Source organism: Numida meleagris, chromosome 4 (genome assembly GCF_002078875.1).
Source record: "Numida meleagris isolate 19003 breed g44 Domestic line chromosome 4, NumMel1.0, whole genome shotgun sequence".
Classification (NCBI taxonomy): Eukaryota; Metazoa; Chordata; class Aves; order Galliformes; family Numididae; genus Numida; species Numida meleagris.
In genome coordinates, this window is record NC_034412.1 from 69570207 (window position 1) to 69593707 (window position 23501).

General features: G+C 34.8%; 1 protein-coding gene across 1 annotated transcript in view; it reads right to left on the bottom strand.

Moving 5' to 3' along the window:
• TUSC3 (tumor suppressor candidate 3) overlaps positions 1–23501 on the bottom strand; it is a 117397-nt gene that overhangs the window by 36953 nt on the left and 56943 nt on the right. Inside the window, exon 6 of the mRNA XM_021395411.1 lies at positions 20015–20104. Coding sequence (XP_021251086.1) covers positions 20015–20104 — 90 coding nt within the window. The remainder of the gene's footprint in view (positions 1–20014; positions 20105–23501) is intronic.

The following is a 23501-nucleotide window of genomic DNA, read 5'->3' on the forward strand; positions in this document are numbered from 1 at the left end:
CAGCCTGCAATGAATACAAATCAAATATTGCTGTCAAGTAAGAGAAGCTACAGTTCAAGTTCCTTCTGTCAGCTGTCTCTAAGAAAACAAACAAACCCACAGTCAAGAACCAAAAAGTTACATGACTGTAAAAAAAATAACGAAGTTCAAAATAATCATTACATTAAAGACTATATGGAAATATTTAAAATACTAGCTTTACTAAAGAAGTCATAACTAATAATACCCAGAAGAAGAAAATCAATAGAAAATAGAACTTTCTAATGGACTTGAGAAAAAGTAACCTGGGAATTACTTGAGACCAAATGAAAGATTCTGGTAAGACATCGTAATTGCTTGCTCGTGTGAGACTTTGACAGATGCATACAAGGAAGTTTAAAGATTTTTAGAAAGATTAGATTGTGAAATTGTAGTATATTTTCAGCTCAGGACAGAATAACCTTAGTCACACTCTACAGATATCAGAAGTTAGTGTTTGATTCAAAGTTCATCTAGGTCTAAATTCATAAAACTACTCAAATTTTAAATTTTATTTTCATGACACAGTTTTGAAATTAAAAAGAAAAAACAACAATTAATAGGCCACTACTCACTGCTGAGTGATGGAAGGGTGCAGTACAGGAGCGATAGTACATTTTATGTTGGCTAGAGATCTTCTATATTTGTTGTACTGAACTTCTCAGATGTAAACTATGGACAAAGACTGAGAACTTCACCAGTAAAATTTTGTTTTGCTGCTTAAGTTTTGAGTAAATCTTACTGCAACTGCATAATTCTAATATGAGAGAAGTAAACATACTCAGGATTACAATACATTAAACATGCAAAATCTGAATTCCCAACCACACAGGTCTTTGAAGTTACAATAGAAGTGATGGTTGGATTTTCAAGTCAGACTCTGTAGCAAACCCTCAGCAGTTCGAAAAGAAATGCTATTAACTTATGCAAGGTTGTTGAAAAGTAAAACCTTAGATGGTTCACTTTTTAGAAGACTATATTGATTTGCCCATTAAAACATTAAATACTGATGATGACAACTGTACTGGGCTCACATGGCCATATTTTGTTAGTACAGGGCTGCAGGGCCACCTCTGAGAGCAGAGCCCAGCAGATGTCCCATGTCAGACAAGAGCCATTTCCAAACAGCTCCAAAAGGGACCCACCGCTGCCAGAGCTGAACCCATCAGCAACACTCATTGTGCCTCTGGGAGAGCAGATTTAAGAGAAGGAAGAACTAGTGTGCGACAGCATCTGGGAGAGTGAGAAATATGAGAGAAGTTACCCTGCAGTCCCCAAGGTCAGTGCAGAAGTAGGGCAGGAGGTGCTCCAGGCATGAAGCAGAAGTTTCCTGAAGGCCAGGAGAGGCCTGTGGTGGAGCAGGCTATCCCCCGGTAGCCCATGGTCACCACGCAGAGGAGATCTCTATGTGCAGCCATGGAGGAGCCCATGGTGCAGCAGTGGATGTGGTCCGGAGGAGGCTGCAGCCTACGGAGAGCTGTGCAGGAGCAGCCCCAGGCCGGAGCTGCAGCCCTGGGGAGAGGAGTCGTTGGTGGGGCAGGAGGGCTGGGGGAGATGCCACACGTGGGGACCTGTGCTGGAACAGTCTGTTCCAGATGGATGGGCCCTGAGGCATGGAGACATCTTGGAGCAGTATTTGGAGGGCTGCAGCCTGTGAGAAGCTCACGTGAGATCAGTTTGGGAAGGATGGCATCCTGTGGAAGGGACACCACATGAAGCAGGGGAAAAGAGTGACCATGGAGGAGCAGAAGAGATGAAGCATTATGGACTGACCCTTTTCCTGTTCCCCTGCATCACTTGGGTTGAGGAGGTAGAAAAGGGTGGAGGCATTTTTAGTTGGCTGTTAGTTCTCACTGCACTAGTTTTTTAGAAAGAGGCAAAAAGCAACATTAATCTCCCTACATTTAGTCTGTTTTTCCTGTGACAGTAATTGGTGATATCTCTGTCCTTACCTCAACCCATGACCCTTATTCTTCCCCTGTTCTTTTGAGGATGGAGACTAAGTGAGACAGCTCAACTCCGTCACACCACTATCAGTATGAAACCACTATCACAACACTTTTTGTAATAGCATTTGTATGTTAAATGTGAAAGCACTGTGATGCCTGAAAGAGGTTGATGAAGAAAGGTGAAAAAAAAAAGAGATCAACATCTCATCTGACAGGGTCACAAAGAATAGGCAAAAAAACCCAAAAATTAACAACAACAAAGCAGAACAAGGCTAAATAAACAAATAAAAATCCACAAGTTCAATTGCTCACACGAATTTCTGAAAAGCTGATATACCACGAAGGAGATGGTAACAATGTAAATCCAGGGAGCTGTTTAAGATTTTGAGTGCTGTTACGGATTTAAATGCAAAGTACCACTTAAAAAAAATGAATTAGAAGAGATGAAAATAACACAAAGAAACCATAAGAAGGTGAGAGAATATTGCAGTGAAACATAAACAGAAATAACGTACAAAATAGAGCACATACAAAACTGGTCTCCCAATTTAAAAAAAAAAAAAAGAGTAGAGAGAAGTTTGAGCTCTGAAAAGCATTTCTATGGATTTCCTCAGGCTAAATGGCAGGGAAAAGATGCTTTGTCTGTGCAGCCTAGGTATCTGGATAAAACTGACATACCTCCCAAGAGAGCTTACAAATTAAAGAATGTCCTTTCAGTGCTTTGTATTTGATGCTTTATGTTGAGAAAAGAATTTCTTTTCTGAAATTTGTTCTCAAAATAATTTATTATAAAAATAAGAAATATTAATTGAACATTAAGAAAAAAGATGAGGCCAAATATATTGTAGCAATTTTGTATATAAAAATATACAGAAATTGAAACTTTTATGTACCTCTGGGCGCAGAGCTCATTTGATAACACTTAGCACTGGTGAATGTGGAGTTTTGATATACTATATATTGAATCTGGCATCACACTGAAAAATCTGCTGCCATGAAATCTGCAAATAACATTTGCAGATTTAGCAACAGTGTGATATGCTGTTTAGGAAAGTAAAAAAAAAAAATTGTATTACCTATGAAATCTTGTAACTTATGAAAAATAAATTCTGGAAGGCTTTGAGAGACAATCTTCTCAGCAATTGTGGGAGTAGGTATATTTCATTACATAAGGAACTGCAAGAATAGGTCAACAGTTTTCATGCATCAAGAAGAAAAATCTATACTCAGCAAATTAAGACAAAAATAACCACTTGAATGGAGAGTAACAGCTGAAGGTTCTAGAGAAAGGGGAAAAACTGTAAAAGTTAAGGACTCTGTATAGTTTTTAAAGACATACTTATGATACATAAATTGTTCAAAGAAAATTAATGTACAAGAATAGCCTGACAAGCTGATCAAAGATCTGGAAGCCTCATCACTCAGATCTATGGGAATCTTCTTCACTAGCTGAAACTGAATCAAGGCTGAACACTGCCCTCAGCCTGCTGCACTTCTCCAAATTTAATTAATTCACTAATTTACTGCTGAGACAAGCAAATTCTAATGTTGGGTTTCTTGCTTTCTCTCAATGAATTACAATAAAACTCAAGTCAACAACTCCCCAAACCCTCAGTGTTGTGTCAGTTTTCAAAACTTGTCTATGCAGGCAAGTTCTTTAACTTAACAACATAAACACAGTCTGAAGATCATTCCTCCAGACATCCCATCGATTTGACATATAGCTTGTTCCCAGTGTTGGAGGAGCCACTGTTGGCTTCATAATGAATTTTGTCCCCTTTAAAGTCTCTGGACTTTCAAGATTCTTCTCAATTCTTATAAATAAATTAGTGATTCTTTTAGCACAAGAGGCATTTTCTCAAAATATTTTTTATTTAAAAGAAAAGAAATTAAGAAAAGTTTTTGCCATCTCTTTAGTTTATACACAGTACATAATGAATTCTAGTGAATTCTAAAGCTCCAGTTACAAAACCTCACAATGACAGAAGAGTTCCAGTGCTATGCTATTTGTAAAAGAGCACAGAGGTTTCTTCTCTGTACATAAAATAATTTGTATGAAATGCTTATTTGAAAGAAGTGCACAGGTGTTTTGCTATTGGTTTCAAGAGAGCCAATATTTCACACTAACAGTTTACTGGACATAGAATTTCAGGATATCAATATTTAGAAAGATATACAGTATGCAATAAGCCATGTAGTTGCATGTAACAAACTATTAAGTAAAATCATTCACTCTGTATTAAAGAATTTCATTTTAACATTTATTACTAGTAACATTTAATTGAGCTTCAGAAGACTAAATAGGGTGCCACAAGAAAAAAGCACACTGAAATCTGTGTGCCTTTCAATAATACCAAAGAACAGGTTCTGCAAATAAGCTCAGGTTAGAGGTTCAGGAAGGTGAACTGACATCCATGTTTGTGGTCATTAGAAATGCCTCTCTAACAAGTTTCTTCTAAAATGATCTAAGAGAGAACTTCTAGTGAATTAAAACATGACTAACAGCACATGCAAAACATCTCTGAGGCACTTTATGACATGCTGACAATAATACTACGCATTCGGTCCAGTGTTCCCTCTTTAGCATTTGAAGTTTCTCAGGGTTAAGCCCTGTTCTTTGGTCCTTGTCATGTATTTATTTTTTCCTCATGCATGGAATACTCCTCACTTACTCATAAAAGGAAGGGATAGGTAAAGCACTGATTTTTACTGTAATCCCACCTCAACAAAGGAAAGAACTGTGATGGCTAGAAGCTACTATATGTAATGTATATGCTCATTCTTCTCAATGATTACAATCACACATCAAGATGAGAACAGTCAGTACTATATTTCTCAACTTCTGCTTTTTTTAAAATGATCAACTAATTAAAATGTTCTTGTGACTATAGTTCCAGCATTTTCACATTTCTTGAAGTACACATACTTGAATTATTTGCAATTAATTTTCAACCATTCTGTAATTCATGCTTTTATTTTATTAAAAGACATGAACAAAGGCAATAACAACTTTGCACGTGATAGTTTAGATAGAACCTACTAATGACATTACAGCTTAGTATTTATACCCAGTTTGTGATCTAGAATGGTCTCTTTAGATCTCTCTGAGAACCTGTCTCCCAAGCCATATCTCTGGTGTTAGGCAGACTACCTTGAAACTACCATTTTGAACAGGTTTTCTAGCTACAAATTTGTGCAGCAACTTTTTGAAAGCTGTAAATTTTAAATACCTTAACCTGAAGCAGGGAATTTCACAGCTTTCTAGGTAACGTGTAGAAATACTTTATTTGAAGACACTGCCTTCAAATTTAATCGGAATAAACTGAAAATTTATCCTTCTTTCCATGTCATTATTTAGCAAACCTCACTCAGATCTGCATGTCATCTGCTTTCCTAGTCTACCATTAACACTTCATCTGCAGAAGCACTTCCATAGTTAAGCTCATCCTACATCCATTCCTGTGCTTTTTCCAGAGCGTATTAAACTGTGCATGAAGCACAGAACTTACAGTAGGCTGTCCTTATAATTCTAAACACTGTTTGCTCTTTTGACTACTGCATATTTAAAAGTTATTTTGATTTGGCTATTATAACCAAAAGATCTTACTCCTGAATAGTCTAAGAGTCAATCATTTTACAGGCATTTAATAACAAAATCTTACAAAGTGTTTCTTCCATTCAAATCGCTTCATGGTTATTTCCAGCAAAGCAGTACAGTGGGAGACAACACTCTTCCACAATTCTTCTGCACAAAACAATTGCTTAACACCTGCTGACTGAGGCCCATCCAGCCCCTCAGCTGCACCTCTCGTCCCTGGCCATCTCCCCACTGTTTTATATTTTTTTCTCATGGTGCCATATGGTAGGGGACATCCCTTTTGGCCAGTTTAGGTCAGCTGTCCTGGTTCTGTCCCCTCCAAGCTTCTTTTGCTACTGCAGCTCCCTTTCTTGCAGGATTGTACAAGAAGTTGAGAAGCTCAGATGTCCTTGGCTCCATACAGCAATGCTCAGCAACAACTACATGTGTGTTACCAACATTGTTTTTCTCCCAAAGCCAAAAGCACAGCATCATACCAGACACTACAAAGAAAGTAAACTCTGTTCCAAGTGAAACCAGGACAAGCATATAGCTGGGATATCTTAAATTTCCTCACCCTTTGTCCCATGCTTTTAGAAGCTTTCATTGCCTTTTAGTGTAAATTAAACAACATTCCATTCTTAGTTTGAAAATCAATTCAGTAAAAACAAAGGACTCAATATATCTCTATTGCACTGCATATGTTCTTCAATCTGCTTACAAAGATGACATGATATCTTTAAGATTTAAAGATTTTATTTATAGCTCATAAAGTGTATAAATGCGAAAACTTATCAAATGTAATCGCTAGCACAAGTGATTTTTAGTGATTATAGGACAGACTCAGTAATGTTTCTACCTCTCCTATACAACTTTCCTTTAGCTTTTACCTGGATTCAAGTATGCCCAATTCTTCAAAAATATGCAGCCTACTTCCTTAGAAAAACAACTGACTGGAATTTGATGTTTTTGTCTGCAGATCTTTGTTACAGAGAGACTTGAAAGAGGCATGTCTTGTTTTACCCAAGAACTACTACAAACTGCAGCCTAGAGCTATCAATTTTCTAAGAAGAGTTAATTATATTCCTTGAACTGAGCCTAAAGAGCACATAACCAAAGTATGAATTACAAGCCAGTTGAAAAGTATCTTTAAATCTCACAAACAGTTTTGGAAATTAAAAGAATATAAATAACTAGATAGTAATAATAAGATTAAACATTTTGTAGCAGATTTTCATTCAAATTTAGGTTTCACTCTATTGCCATAGTCACAGATCAGTTACGTAAGACAATTTCTTTTAAATTTTATTATTCTTTTGGCCTGCTCTGCGACATCAAGTTATTCTTGACTAGATGGTGCCATCTTTGTACATCACTGACTTTTGATACAAGCTTTTTCTTTTTATATTGAACATAAAAATGTCACATCAGTGAGCCAAAGAAATCTCTTCCCCATGTTGAATAATATATGACTGACTTTGCGAACTTTTCTAGAAACACTTGTTCCAGGCAGTTTTTAATTCATGGCATCAAATTCCATGTCCTACTTTCAGAAAACTCTGATTAGAATCACTGAAAAAGAATATTTCTGGAAGGAGATTATTCTAGATATTTCAGTATAGTCCAGGCTCATCCTAATAGTAATTCAATATTCACAACACGAGTCCCTTGATCTACACTTGAAGCGTGTCTTTCAAAAAAAGGTAAGCTAAGCTGGTTAACAAAACCAAAGAACAACTTCAAAAACAGATGCCAACTGTTTGGATATCTTAAACATGAAACAAATTTATCACTGAAAAGTTAGACTGTGATATTACAAGTAAACCTGTGTTTTTGTTGCAGCATTTCAGATTAAGTTTCTTCCCCATGTGTCTGGGGCTTTGAAGACAGATCGTAGTGTACACTTTGCAAAAGATTTACCTCCTACAGAATTGAACTGCTGCTATCTGAATCGGATCTCTTTAAAACTACAATAGATAGCAGGATTCAACCCAGTAAGGTAAGCAGAGCAATATGAAAGTATATATTTGCTAATAATACTTCTTTAAGTTTTTTTGTTGTTGTTGTTTTTGTTTTCCTAACTCAATGAATTACTCCTTTGGCAACAAGAAAATTGAGAAAACACTTATCCACTGCTTCAATTATTGTCACTTTCCTAAGGACTTGTAGACTGGCAGGATAAGAGAGAAGGCAACTGAGAACAACAAAATGGAAATAAGAAAAAAAATTAGTCCTTGTTCTGGAAGATGAGCACTATAGCCTGACGTTTCACATATTATAAAATATATTTTATCAGTGATATAAAATCTCCAACACCGAAATTATCCACTGGCAGAGTTCTTAGCACAATATTCTAAGTTGATTTAATGGTCACTGTATGAACTCATCTTGAGTCTTAGATTTTAAAAAATGCATTTATTATCAGATTCCTGAGTGATATTAACAGGGAAACATAGCCAACTTTAGAAGATATGGGATACTGTTAATATCAAATGAAGATCTATGTTCACTACTGATTAGTTCCAATAGTTACCAAATATGGAATATTTTTTCTGATACTGAATAAAATAACCTAGATTTCAGCTGAGATACAGCTTTATTTTCTAGGCAATTAGCATATTTGATGATTACTTGATTTTAATATTTATGATGATGGGCATTAGGGACTATTTTCATACACCTGATGTATATGAGATGGGTACTGAAACCTAAGCACCGACACAACCATCAATTGTTATTTGCTAACCTCTATATTAGAAGGTCAAGGATGAGAATAAACACGTAAAACTTAAGTATTTCTTCAGAATACCTAATTGCAGTAAGGATTTAAGACTACCTAGATCTGGTAGTGAAGATAACATACACTTGTGACTGAAATGATCTTAAATGAGTTAATTGACATACGGCTAACAATAACTTATAAATGGAAGTAAATGAAAAGAAAATCTTTACAGCTCTCTGTCCGCTAGCAGTGATTAAGCCCTCAACTGATTTTAGTGTAAATATTAGCATGTTTGAAGTGAGCCACATATAAAAGCTCAGAATTATTGTCTCATCACACACAATTTGCACAGTACACTAAAATGCATTCAGATTTTGTGCATTAACACATAAAAACCCAGAAATCAATACATACAAGATGAAAGTAACAAGTCCTCTAATTCCAGTTCAAATTGACTCATACAATCAGTGGTTAAAACATTGAGTTTGAAAGCATTATCAGAAAGAGCATAAAAATCCTAGTATAGTCATCGCAAGTAGCTTGTAATGCTATTTGTATATTATACAGAGGGCTGGCATTTATTCTGTATGTTTATATTCCAGTGCTAGACTCTAAAGTTCCAGCTGGCTGAGATTCATGCTCACATCCGAGAAATAAATGTAGATTTTAATGGCAACTTAAAAAAAAAAAAAAAAAAAAAGGATGGTGGAGGTGGTTGGGGGTAGAAATGTGTTTAAAAATCACTTTTTTTCAGAAAATATTCACAATTATCTGAGAGATATAAGAGTAGAACTTTATACTGAAACAATCCAGATACAGTTCAGAATTCAGTATTTAAAGTCTGATGTATTTATCATTTTAATAATACCTAAACTGCATTAAAAACTGCATTTCAGTACATGCAATGAGAAATTGGCTACACTATAAGAACACTGATAATAGTGTTATCTCTTCTGTTCCAGTGAATATAACCTCAAAGAGGAAGCTTCCTCTACTGACAATTCAAAGCCTTCTTGAGTATTCACATTATGATTCTGACACTTGCATGACTGATAAGAGACAAAGTCAGAAAAAGTTTGAAGGTTAGTCTTTTGTCTCCCTTGAAACTAGTATTTTTAATACTATCTAGTAATCCTTTTCTGGCAAACTCTTTTGAGAAATACACTATTTTTTGATGGATATTAAAATGCAACTTCTGTATGTCTGAAAGTGTCCTATTTCTTTTTTCTTTTTTAAGCTAGACAAATTAAAATCATCAGGAATAACAGAATAATCTTTTAAATTGAAACAAGGAATATTTATGAAATATACATATATATACCTATAAATGAAACCATTTGTTAGTTCTGTTAGAAGATTGAGCTTTTTTGCTTATGCCTACAAAAAGAATTTTTATTTCTTGGTGTAATAAATGTCATCCTTTTTCAGTTTAGTCTATCATGCTGTTTGCAGTCAAGTCAAAGAACTTCTACAGTTGCAGCAGTTGTTACAATCTTTCCTGCTCAAGGACTGGGGAACACTATTTGTCTTTGTCCCTGTCATTTGGCAATTAGCCTTCCATCAGCAATTGCGAAGGTAAAGCTGATCAAGGCAAAAAAAATCACCCCAAATGAAACAACAATCAGAGAACACAAACTATTAGTGTCTGCATCACAACCTCAGAGATGGAGAGGAGCAGCTCTGTAAGAGAAGCCTAACATAGATGATGACTACAGTAGCTGCTAAGATAAATGTTGCCACATCTCAAAGTTACTTCTAGCTGTGTTTTTCATATATACATATATCAGCAAGAAAAAGATGAACATTCATTTGAGAATCCATTACCAGAGCATATATGGTAAAATGTAAGACAGACCTTGTCCCAAGAACAGGGATATCAGACAAAAATTTGTGTTTGAAATACCTTCATGGAACTGGAGCCTCATGCTCAATATCACCGTTCACATCAGAGGAAATATCAATACTTGACTGGAAGAAGACCATCACTACTGATGCAAAGATCATTATGCTTAGCTGCTGAAGACTCCCAGGCTGTTTCTATGAGCAAGTGGTGCCTATTGATTCTCTGAACGCACAACCCACTCTACATATTTCATTTTTTTTTGGTTTTACTTCACAGTAGTTCCTCTCTGATTCTATGGACTGACAAAAACAGCAGTAGTAGGAGGTGTACTGAGAGAACTCCTGGAGTCCACATTTTGTCTTCATTCAAAAAGAACACATTCCATGAATCCTGTGTAATGAGAACCACATCACAGAATCAGGATACAAGCATGGTGGAAACTAAAGTGATTGAGGTTTTCCAAAGAGCACTCCTTATCTGAACTAAGTAATGATGCAAGTGAATTCACAGAAAAATGGAAGTGAGAAAGTAGTAAGCTGAGCTTCAGCAGAACATTTCAGGCCCTGGAGAAAGAGAAAAATTTCAACAGATAACCAAGGCTCCACTCATGGTAGAGGATATCACAAAGCTGAACAATTGAAAAGCTTTAGAAAAAAAACTCCTTACAATAGACATAAGACTAATATTCTAGATAGAAACTGAAACAGATACTAATAACAACAGGCTTCACTGATGTGTATGTGACAACTGGCAGATTATATCTTCAGTCACTCACTGGTTCAACAAGAAGTAATACTGTTTTAAGTACAGTTTTCATAGGAGAAAAGGTATTGTAAAGTCACAGGAACTACAAAAATGTCAGAAAAAATGACCCGTGTTAATTTAGTAAATTAGATTAAAAGATGAACAGTAACACATTTAAAACTTTCCTTTTATGATTTCGTATTTCCAAATAGTTCAACTGAAATGAAAAATTAATGAGGGAAGTCATCTGTACTAGAAAATTTGGTGAATTGAATGAATCACAAACTAACAGTTATAGTTCCTTAAGCTATCTTGGATCTGTACCCCACACATCTTCAAATAAATAAATAAATAAATAAATAAATGACCTTTCAGGAACAGATTACAGACCTAGCTAATTAATAATCCCAAATGGAATAACAATGAACCAGACCTTAGAAAGAGTGGAAACAGAATGACTAGCATACACACTTCTCTCTTAAAAGGTCAGAAAGCTTACAGATAAAATGAGAGTTTTCAAGAAGTAAGCCGAGGTGACTCTGCAAATGAAATGAAAAAAGATAGCTCATATTTCAGCCATTAAAATACAGAGCAAGTAAAGAAGTTAACATGCAGTAAAGGGTGGTAATGACCTAATTTCTGAATTCTGTCTTCAGCAATGCTATTGATGAATAAAAAGGAAGCAAGGGTTTGCAGCTGACAGAATGCACCTATGCCACACTAATGGCAAATTCAAAAATACTAATTTCAAAACTAAGTAGATGAACCTTAAAGCCTAAAAGTAATGTTATTTTTTATATATTTATCCCATCCAAATCTATCATAGTATGCTAGTGTGTATCTATGGATTAGCATACATGGAAAGCATATGGATTCTGAAAGCAAACTTAGCTTTCATTAATTTGAAATGCTTTTGGATTAATTTTGAAATAGAGAACAGCTAAACATATGAAAGGAACATGAAAAATGAGATGAAGTAATTATTCCAAAGAGATTGAGACCATATTCAGTGGACAAAATATGTTTCATAAGGCAACTAATCCTCTTGACAAACAAATGTGTTATTACTTATCTGGACTTATTCGTTCTGCTAAATGTAAAGCCGGAAAAATGGGTTTAGAGCAAATATTATAGAACACTGAATAACTGGCACCACTGGCTTCAAGAAATCTTTAACAGAAGCCCACAATTTGGGAGTAATTTATTAAGTATCGAGTTGATGACTTACATACAAAAATAGGTACTAACAAATTCAGCCGATGCTTGAAAAAAAATCAGATTTAAAAAATAACACTACATTACATGGGAAGAAATGAAAGCTATCTGCTTGAGAAGTCAGAATGATTTCCACAAATTATGTTCTCATCTGAAAAACAACTGAGAAAGAAGTGCATATAAGCATGTTCTTCATTAATGTGATCTGTCCATCAGAAAATTAAGTGAGATTCAAAACACAAAACACATTTGCAATATATTAATAAACTACTCATCGCCTCTAGTCAGGATTTGTCTAGAATGGGCAGGAAGCCAGTCAAAAGAACAAAATACTATTCTATTGGAAAGAAGAGTAAAAGAGTTTGTCCACGCTTTAGAAAATGAAGGCTGACAGGAAGGATATCCGTAAATATACACAAGAGACAAGAAGGAACTCAGCGCAGAGGCAAGCAATGACAAATAAATGGCAAATCAGTCAATTAAAAAAAGTTTCATTAGAATACAAAGTGCTACAATGGTGCTCTGAAATGAGTGTCGGAACAAAATCTAAATAAGTTTAAGATTTTGATAAGATGCACTTGCCCACGACTGGCCATACAAGGCTCCTCCTGCTTCTGAGTTCTTGCACATTTAGAATTACAGGGCTACATGAAATGGTGTCATTGGTCCAATGTTAAAAATACTGAGAAGCAAAGAAGAAGAAAAAACTCAAACCCATATTATACATTTGGACTGCACTTCCTAACTTGGTACTATATTTATTCTATAGGCAGTATCCTTCTCCAGGTTGCTGTGTGTTTACAATTTCAGTTGAGCTGTTTATTTTCAGGACTCCACTCTATCCCAAGCTCTATCTGCTATGCCTTTTTGAAGGTATGTTTTTCAATTTATACAGAAAAACTTCTGAGTAACAGTGGTTTCCTCTAGAATTTTTCCCTAGCCTTTAAGGCTTGTTTGGAGGGACTTTAACTGTTTGTTCTTCAATAAATGAAGCATATACACATTTTAATAGGGAGAACAGGAAATAAAATGAAAAGGAGGAAAACAGCTAGAACAATAACAAATTAAAGCCTGTTTACTGTTTTTATTTTTCGAGATATTCAAGGTTGGTAATATATTTTTGTAGTCCCGGACTTAGCAGAATGCTTTTAATGGATGAGGGAGATTTTAGAAGGAATTCTTTACTGTGAGGGTGATGACCCACTGGAACAGGTTGCCCAGAGAAGTTCTGGATGCTCTCTCCCTGGAAGCATTCAAGGCCAGGCCGGATGCGGCTTTGAGTAACCTGGTCTAGTGGGATGTGTCACTGTATACAGCAGAGGGGTTACAACTAGACAATCTTAAAGGTCCCTTCCAACCCAAACCATTCCATGATATGACGCTATGATAGTGGAAAGACTACACAGCAAACATACTACAGTCCCTCTTGTGAGCCCCTACAGTAGCATATACTTCCACACTATGTTCCTGTGATTTTGTATTTTCCAGAGAGAATTAATAATAAAACAAGCAATCAATTACTGAGATATGAAATGACTAACAGTTTTAATTTAATTCAATCTGGTTCGTAAATCAATTCTTAAAATCTGTTCTTACACTGTGCAGCTGATCCAGTGCTTGCATTATTTCCACTTACCATAGTATACTTCCTGTTAAATGCACATTCAGAAGCAAGGTACCTATTACTGTCAAAATTCTCTCCAGTTTAGTGCCACACAAAATGGCTGTGAATACTAATATGCCCAAATATTTCTGCGTATTTCCAGAGCTCAGTTTTAAAGTTCTGTTTTCACACACAGAACACTGTACTGGCAATACATCCATGTCCTTTGGACATAGCAGAATAGCAGAAAGTTTTAACTCAGAGAAGTATTTGGTATATAAAAGGTAAGATCCTACTGCTTATTAGAGGCCCAGAAGAACAATCTGTGTATACAATAAAACTTTTTAGTTTATCTTTTAATTTAGGTGTCTTTTGTTATTTGTTCCTTCAGAAACAGTCAGTAAAAACGAAAGATTTGGCAAAGAAAGGAATAAATATTGGACAAAAAAAAATCAGACTAATTTATTTCCTTGAAAACACACAAAAAGCATTTTATACATATATCAAAATAGCAAGTAGCAAATAACTGCTGCTTTCCAGATTAAAAAAAAAAAAGCAGCAGTAAAATTCAGATAGCCCTTCAAATGCCTGTTCTTTCTCTTGACATTGTTCACAGGCATAAGAGAAATCTAACACTGTCACACTGAAATGACAGCATTTATGTTTACTGGAAAACTATATGGAGATTGAAGTGCTCTTCAACAGAACATACCAGATCTTTAACCCTGGAAGTCTCTGAAGGATAGAACATATTTTGATACTTCAATCATCACATAATGTTGAAATTTTACTTCAACAAAAGGAACATCAGTACCCTTTTGTTAAAGGTTATCTTTTGGAAGGGAATATGAAATATTCGCAAAATAGACTATCTGATGTAGGAAAAGAATATGCTATGCAACAAGGAAAGCTGGTAAGACTTTTTCCTCTCTTCTTTCTCCAATCTCTCAAAATTGTTGAAAACATTTCCTAAGATTTTAGAACAAGCAACAATCTTAAGGTACAGGAATAATGTCTGCACAGTTCTATTCAGCTACAGTGAAAGTTCTCCAGGCTTAATATCTTTTTCTCATTTCCAGTGCAAGTTTTTTTGTGATCTGTTAATGACGTCACCAGTTAAGAAAAGATACACTTTCAGAAACTCTGAAGAGGTCTACTGCTTGGCCAAGTTTAATTATATTAAAGTCAATGGTATCTGCTGAACAGGATAAAATTTACCTGGTCTGTTCTTGAAGGAAATAAAATTTAAAAGCATAAAAAGATTAAATTAAAAGGTAAAATTTAACGAGTTATGAGGATGGTCAAACACTGCAACAGGTTGCCTGGAAAGGTTGTGGAAATCTCTGTCCATGCATGAATTCAAAACTGGCTATGACAAAGTCCTGAGCAACCTGACCGGATTTGAACAAGCAGATGGCCTAGATGTTCTTCATAGGTACCTTCCAGTCAAAACTATTCAGTTAAGAGAAAACACTTGCCTTTGACATCTACACAGCCAGAAAAGACCAGGAAAAGAGAAAAACTAGATTCCCACCTAGCTCTGAAGCTCTACTTACTAAAACAGCTCTTGTTCTGATAAGCAACAGGAGTACATGAATAGCTTTTTCCATGCATCATTCAGTTTTTATCTTCTTAAAAAAAAGTGTATTTTTTCTGTATTGCACATTCTGTCTCCTTACCTAAAGATGCTTCACAGCTTCACATAGTTGAAGTTTATCTGACTTCTGATATAAAAAAGAACTGCTCTGCATAGAGCAGTTCATTTTCCAAATGAAACTGAATTGCTTCTAGAAGACTATCAACACATAGTTAAAAGGAAGGGGGGCAGTGGGAAGAACTGTTTATTACTTGAAAATACTGATCAATTAAAATTGAATTTCTGTTATGAGTACATATTAAAATCTGGCTGCTTTTTTTTTAATTGGATTTTATCATGACAAAATACTTGTTGCCTGCTTGATTGTCCAAAATTCCCTTTTATTTGATGAGAATGTGTTCTATCTTTATTGAACCAAAATACAGTACTGCAATAAAATGAGCCTATCTAAACTTTTATAGCATGTATGCCTCAAGAATTGATAATTTAGAGGTTCTTATCTCTCATCTAAAAAACTCTTATCGTGAGAATTCTTACCTCCTTCTCTTCCCACATTAAAAATGGGTGCAAAATATTGAGTACGATCGCCCTTCTCCAATATCAAAGCAGAAACATTTGTTATACAGAAGGTTATTGAAAAGCCAGCAATAACTACCCACCCTTCAACCTCAAATGTTAGGACAGATGCATTTGTTAATAGTTTTCAAAACACTGCAACGTTGCTCATTTGTTAATGTGCTGATCTGTTGACAGAATTACTTGATACTTTGTTTTACATTAGCTCAATTCCTTACACTGCCTATTGCTAAGGTTTTTCTTGACTGATTTCAAGATGGAAATTTTAAGAAAAGGCTAGAGAAACTTTTCTAGATGAAGTTTCTGAGAAAATTCAGTTTTTATGACTACAGAAAATCTACTTCAATAAATAAACCCAAAGTAAATAACCTACTTCTCACTTCTATCAAGTATAGTAACAGAATTAGCTATTCTTGTTAAAAAAAAGTACTAATTTCAACAGTACATTTATGATTATTGTTGACAGATGCACCAAAACACTGCTGTGGTACAAGGCCAATCTGGATATCTTATGTTAGGCACTGGTACAATAACCTGTATGACCTTTAAAAAAATCCAAAAGATACACAAATACATAATAACACATCATAGAGCAAAATTATATTTTTATATATTAAAGCTGCAACCAAATAACATGGCCACTTTGAGAAAAATCACATGTACATTCCAAATACAACCTGCATTCACACATATTTACACATATATTGAAAGCAAAAAGACTATTTACTATCATCTACTGAGCTTGAGAGGGAAGGTATTTCTAAAGACAGTTCCAAGAAAAAGTTCAGGTGGTTGTTTTGGTGTTTTTTTTCTGCTTTTGTTTTTACAAGACTTAGATGAAGAGTTTTTTTCCTACTTAGCTATAGAAACCTAAGGTGAATTTAGTATCTTGATAGGCCAAGTAGAAATTTTCATAGAGTGCCTTATCTTTACATTGGCAAACAGAAAAATGAATCAGAGAGGTCAAACATTTTTCATGTAACTTCAGAAACATACAGGTTACTAGACATCCCTGTCAGGGAGGCTATTTGAAAAGTGATATTTTGAAGACTGGTCCTGAAAAAAAAATCTGCTGTTTTAAAACTGTTAAACAATATTGTAATGTAAAATAAATATTTATGTTTGATCTGATATTGAAAGTTGTTCTGTTTAGAAGAACTACCAAAACATATAAAAATTACGTCCTAAGAACATACTTTTTGTCACACTTGAACAATTTTAACAAGCTTTTAAAATATAAGACACATTGAAAAGAATCCAATTAATATAGTGGCAAACAAAACTATTATCCATTTCACAAAGCATCAGCTTATGTAGGAAAGTCATCTAATATCTGACAAGAAAAATACAGCATCTCCTCGTCCACACAAACTTTCAAAATTCTAATCATTTCTTCTAAATAATGAAGGAGAATTATGAGCTTTGAAAACCACTCTCATTGTTTTTAGATCAAGCTTGTCCTTCAACTAGTTATCCCAAAATACAACAGATAACATCAAGACAGAAGACTAGCACAACCAGTTCGGTCAACCTAAAGTAGAACTGAAAGATAACATATGAATCCCAAGCCTAAAATTCACTGAATGCGGGGATGAATACAGGACCTCAGTGAGAGAGCATATCAACTTCACTGAACAGATCAACTAAGAATTACAGAAATTCGGCTTAAAAGCTTTATTCCAAGAATATGATCGCAGAAACAAAGTAATTTAGGTAATCAAGCAAAGAATCATAAATGCAGAGCACAAGTCAAAAATTTTAAGACCTGTTAACAGTATTTCTACAATAAAATGATAGCAAGAAGTAGTGTTGTTTAAGGAAAGCAAACAAATGCCTTTTCATCTTTTGAAAAAAAAACAGGGATTTAAGGAAGAGAAATGAAGTGTCATCTAAAATTATGACAAGAACTAAGCAAATAAATGGACATGTCTGAGGCAAGAAATAGTTTATGAAGACAGAATATTACCCCTTTCAAAGTCTAGTGGCATATTAGACCCAACAGTACAGAATGAACTACTAACTCCTATGAAATTCAAAAAGCTAAGAATGATGAAGTTTGAACATAACAATAAAACAACCAAGCTGGGTGAGCTATTCTGTGCCTTCTCTTGAAAGCAAGAGCTTAAATGTTAAGATCATTGAAAGTGGTACATAATACTGACAAACAAGAAATCCTTGTACAAAATTGGCATGTAAATTTGGAATTGGTACTAAGTCCTGGACATTGGAAATAAAGCAATGAATTAAATTTCATTCAGATGTAAAGATAGCAGTTCCAAACAATTCAAAAACAATGCTACAGTGCTATTGTGGATGGTATCATGGATGAAAACATTTTACAGAAGCATTATGTAAGTGGTTTTATGACTTCAGATTCAGAGGAACATAGATAAGTGTTAGAAAAAATGAAACAGGAAAATATTCAATAATGTTCTTTGGAAAAAATGTCATGTAATGGTCTGTGAACACTTAAGCTTCTAGCACTTGTAAAAATCAGAGCTTTAAGTTACAACAGTACTTGTCAGTGATATGTTAAATTAATCAGGAGCTTGGTGAGCCTGTATCTACCTATACCTTTTTTAATTCTTAGAATCTGACTTTTTACTTACTGACAGAGACAGCTCCAAGGAGATAGAAGCACTGACACAGGAACATGTGGAAAGTGAATCACAGAATCAAAATAACTTACCCGAAGACATCCAGTGGAGTAAAAATAGATAACTATACATGTTGACTAATATAGCAGGTTAGCAACTAGAATTTAAGATCATCTTTATGATTATTTTCATCATTTGGTTGCTTGTGTTTGCACTACCAAAGTAGCAGCTTTTCAGACACTCAGAGAGAATCTGAGTCGTACTCTGAAAACCAAATCAGGATGGCAAAGACCAAGGAATAATAAAAAGGGATATTTTTAAATTATTTAATGTAGATTGTACTTCAGAAACAAGTCTTTAAAAAAGGCACTGTGTATAAGTCTGAGTATGGTAAAAACTAATTTAACAGAAATGGTGCTTTTTCTATGTAGTATTTCTTTCTGTCACTCTATAGGAAATCTTCATAAGTTTAATACCACAAGGCAGAAATGAAAAATTCTAAACTTTTATAAACTGTGTTTTACAAAGATTATTTATTACATTACTAGCTCTACTTCTGCATAACAAAGTTGACAGATTGAATCATGTCACTTTATGATCTCAGTATGCTGCTATATTCCTGATACAAAGCAGATCAGTAATCAAACCATAGTTTTTTAGCTACTCCAATTAAGACAGAAGAAAATTTATTCTCTCTTTGTAAGTTCAAAGACATCCGCCAATCTCTTTTAACTAGTAATGGTCAAAGCTGAACATGGCTCAACATGCCATACATGCATAGAAAGCTTCCTGCCTAAGTTTCACAACAATTTATTAGAAAAGTAGTAAATAAGGAAGAGTAGCAGAAACTAGACAAGGTCCACTGAACCCCTCCCTTCCCCACACAAGTAGGCAAAAAGTTTCACCTTGTGAGCTCTGATGAACAATTGTTAATTTGTGAGCAAAAAGGAGCAAGGATGAAAATTCCTTCAAAGACAGCACAATCAGCATATAATAGCGATTTCAGGAGTGTTCAATTAATAGTAACTTCCTAAGAAGCTGATAAAGAACTTAAATTGAAGGAGTAATGAAATACATGAAAAAGCATTATGTAAAGTTCTGAACATTCAGCAGGAATCTGAAAGGTATGATGGAAAATGGCAAATATTTTCATGTGTTTCTTTTGTCTCTTTTGTTTCTTTTCTAACTAAAATGCTCAAGAGGAAGAGGTTACAGATCTCAAAGGTTTGTGTAAATAAAAAAAATTTGCTTTTCACGTTGAGAGGGATTATGTTTCTACAAAAAGTCAAACCCGTTTATCACTGAGCACTGGAAACTGTGTGCTATAAAACACATAATAGTACATTCACTGCAGCTGAGAGTGTGATAAGAGAATTTTGAAATTTCACTGTGCAAATCAAAGGAGGTAGAATTTTCTAAAGACACCAAAAATTCTGTAACAGAACATGCTTCAAATTTGAGACTTCAGACTCTGGCCCAGCATCATACATTGCAAATATCTGTAGTCACAGACTCAGCGTAGGAAGTGAAATTCCCCCCCCCCCCCAAAACAAAATTAAAAGAATTAACTTACCACTTGTCCATTTTGAGGATTTTTATGAGCATACGGGGGTCCACGGATATGATTCCACATCTGACCAGATGTCATAGCAAATACAACACACTACAAAGACAGAAAACCAATACAATCATTTACTTACAAAGACAAATTTTCAGAATCTGACTTGAAATTATCACCTCTTTATGTGCACTTAGAATTGTCATATTTACACACCTGTATAGTAGAAAGCACTTATGACTGTAGAAGGCATTCATTGCAAATATTCTGAAAGCTACAATTCAAGATTTCTGCAACGTTTCATGAAGTTAATTCTGCCTCTATAACAAATATTTAGCTTACTGGTTTGCTATAAGGTACATGAAGCAATATAAAAACAAACTAGAAAAAAATCCAATTATCCATCCATTTAAGAAAGTCCTATTGTGTGTCCTAGATGACCGTGATTCATTTTAGCCATGACAAAGTCCTATGGTTGAGTCAACAGAAATATGAAATTCTGTTTATGGAGAGCTAAGTTAGGAATCTATGAAAACTGTGAAATATTTCTTGCAGAAGGTCATACTGCAGAATCTACACTGACAAAAATAATAGTCACAGCAGTAGTCACTATGACAAGAGGAAGGTATAATACCTTCTGATTACCAAATGAGAAAAATTCATGTTTCTGATAAATACGTTTCTAAATATCTAAATTTGTTTCTGATTAATTAGTAGAAATAATCCTTTAAAATCTTCAGTATAAATGAAGTCCTGCTTCTACATATACTCTCATTTTTACTGCATATGTATATTCCCCCTAGCACAGTATAGTCATATCAATAAGTAGATGGATTGCAAGTGTAAAATTTTTATTTAATTATTTTTACCAGGATGGCTTGCTAAACCAGAGAAGGGAAATTTGTTTTTCACTAAAAAGGTGGGGAGGAGCTCTTCAGCTTTTCTGGAAATAACATTTAGCAATGCATTTGTGAAATAAATTTAAGCTAGTATAGTTCTGTAGCCCAGTAACTCCAGTATGGAATCTACTGCATGGAATATGCTGTTAGATTTCAGCTACACTAAGAACAAATTCTCGGTTCTAAGTATAAGATGTGATTCATTTTTTACATAACAGGACTTGGAGTGTATCAGTATTGTAATTAATATGGCAGATGAAAGCATATTGGTAGTGATTATCGGCAAACAGATTATGTTTTAATTATTAATATCCAATAAAGTACAAAGACTATATGCTTCAATTACTGGCAAAGAGAAACATATCTTGCAGATCATTTTAGCTGAGAATTTATACTGTAATTTTGGTGATGAATCATATAATAGCTTATGTGAAGGTAAAAGTGTAGAAACTGAAGAGGGTGAGAGAAGTGTGGTGATAGAGATGAAATTCCAAAAGTTAGATAGATGGAAAGTAAAACACCAAAAGAGAACAGTTTTCTATGAAAATGATCATTTTACTTATTCTGTAATTGATGTATTTAATTCACAGTCTCTTGAGCCAAATCTGTTTCCATACATAAACATAAAAAACCTCAGTTGTTATTAATGATATACTTCATAACTAAGAATTCTCTCAAATTACTGAAGCTCTCTAATGTTTGCTAGTAAAAATAAATTGTCTCACAACACGGTAAGATCTAACAAAAAAATACCTAGGTGACAATACTTGGAAGAACCTTTTAGTCTACCTTAAGTCTGTCAAAAAAAACAGCATTTCCATCATATCTGTTAACCAAGTATTTGGTATGCTATAGATAGTACTTGACATTCAAGCTTATTTTGCTCCTTTCCATACTCTCTTATTGCTATCATTGAGGTATTGTTCCACAATATTTATTATAGGAATCTACAGACTTCTACTGTTTGTAAAATTTATTTGAAATATACCCCATTATTTTTAGAACTCATGCATGTATCATAGATACAGTGATATTCCATGCTTATCATTTCGAACTCCTTAGTTTCCATGTGATCCCATGCTTTGGGATCCGAACTTTCCATAACTCTTATCAATACTGTGAGTTGATGTTTCTCAGGATCAAGCTTTTACAAACTCACTTCTACGAATGACTTCTAACATGATTAATGACTTCATATTTACCCTAAGGGTTTTATTTAAATTACAATGAAACAACTCACACGCAGAGAAATGGTCCCTTTCCAGTGTTCTTGTATCTTGTCAAGGTAGAAAGGATTAAAAGGGTAGAAAGAAGATTAAAACTGAGGCCTTTTCCTCTATGCACTGAATGGGATTTACAACTCCACTTACCCAGGCAGAGTAGAGTCCCTCCTTTAGCAGCTCTACAGAGTACCATACCACTCACACCTTACCAAGGACAGCCTTTTCATACACCTGCCCCCTTCTTTCTCCTCATCATACTCCCAGAATATTTTACCAGCTGCATGCCATCTCAATTATCAGGGGAGTTCTGGATTTAGCTATTTTAGGAGCTTCCTGATCTAGCTAGTTTATTCTGCATCTAAAGGATAACAGCAAAGAGTGGAACTGCATGATCAACTCAAGCAATGCAGAGAGGGAAGGATGAATGACTTGCTGCAACACTTTACGGTCCCAGGACCAAATATATAAACAGGATGGCTTCAATGGTAATAAAGCGCACCTCAACTACCAGTCCTAATTGCACCATATTTATAAATAGGTCTATCTGCTCAGGAACCTTGTGAACAAATTGCAAGTGGGGGTTTTTATCAACGGCTTCACAGTGAAGAATCTCAGCCTTAGTTCTCATAACAGGGAATGGGTCTCAGTTCAGCAGTGGTGTGCTTGTGTGTACCACAAGTTTCCTAAGAATAGAGACAAGGTATACAAACATCAAGAGTTCCTCCAGAACACTAAAGTAGTAGTAAGACACAACCTTACAGGTACACGGAGAAAATCTCTCTACTGTTCTTGATCTTTCAAAACTTTGTCAAGTGATTTAGGTTTAATGTGTTACTTCCTCAGAGGTATAAGGTTTGTTTAACACTATCTGCCGGTTTATTTAATAAAAGTATTAGAAGCTTAAAAGGCCATTTGGTATGCATTTTGAAATAAAACCTCCTGCTAGCAGATACTACACAAAGCAGCTCATTATATCTCTCGACGAGCTTAGACTTGAAAACATGCCAATTATTTTGTTAACACATAAAAATAAGAAAATTCAAGATTCATTTACAAATGTAGTTAATAGAAGCCTTATTTCAAAAATGAGGAGACCCAGGCAGCCAGTTCTGTAGCTAGTTTCTATAATTATTCTAGATTTGTAAATTTTATCCAACTCGCAACTACTGTTGTAAAGAAATTTAATCCCTTCTACCCAGTTCAGATCTGCTTTTGCACTCAATAAAGGCTGCAAGATTTGTACTCAATTTCTAAAGAGAAATCCATCACTTATTAGAATCTAGCAAGGCACAGACATTTCAAGGACAGGAACTACAGTACACAAGCAAAGAGAAGGCATTTCTGTATCTTTAAATGTGATGTGCATCTCTAAAACCTCTA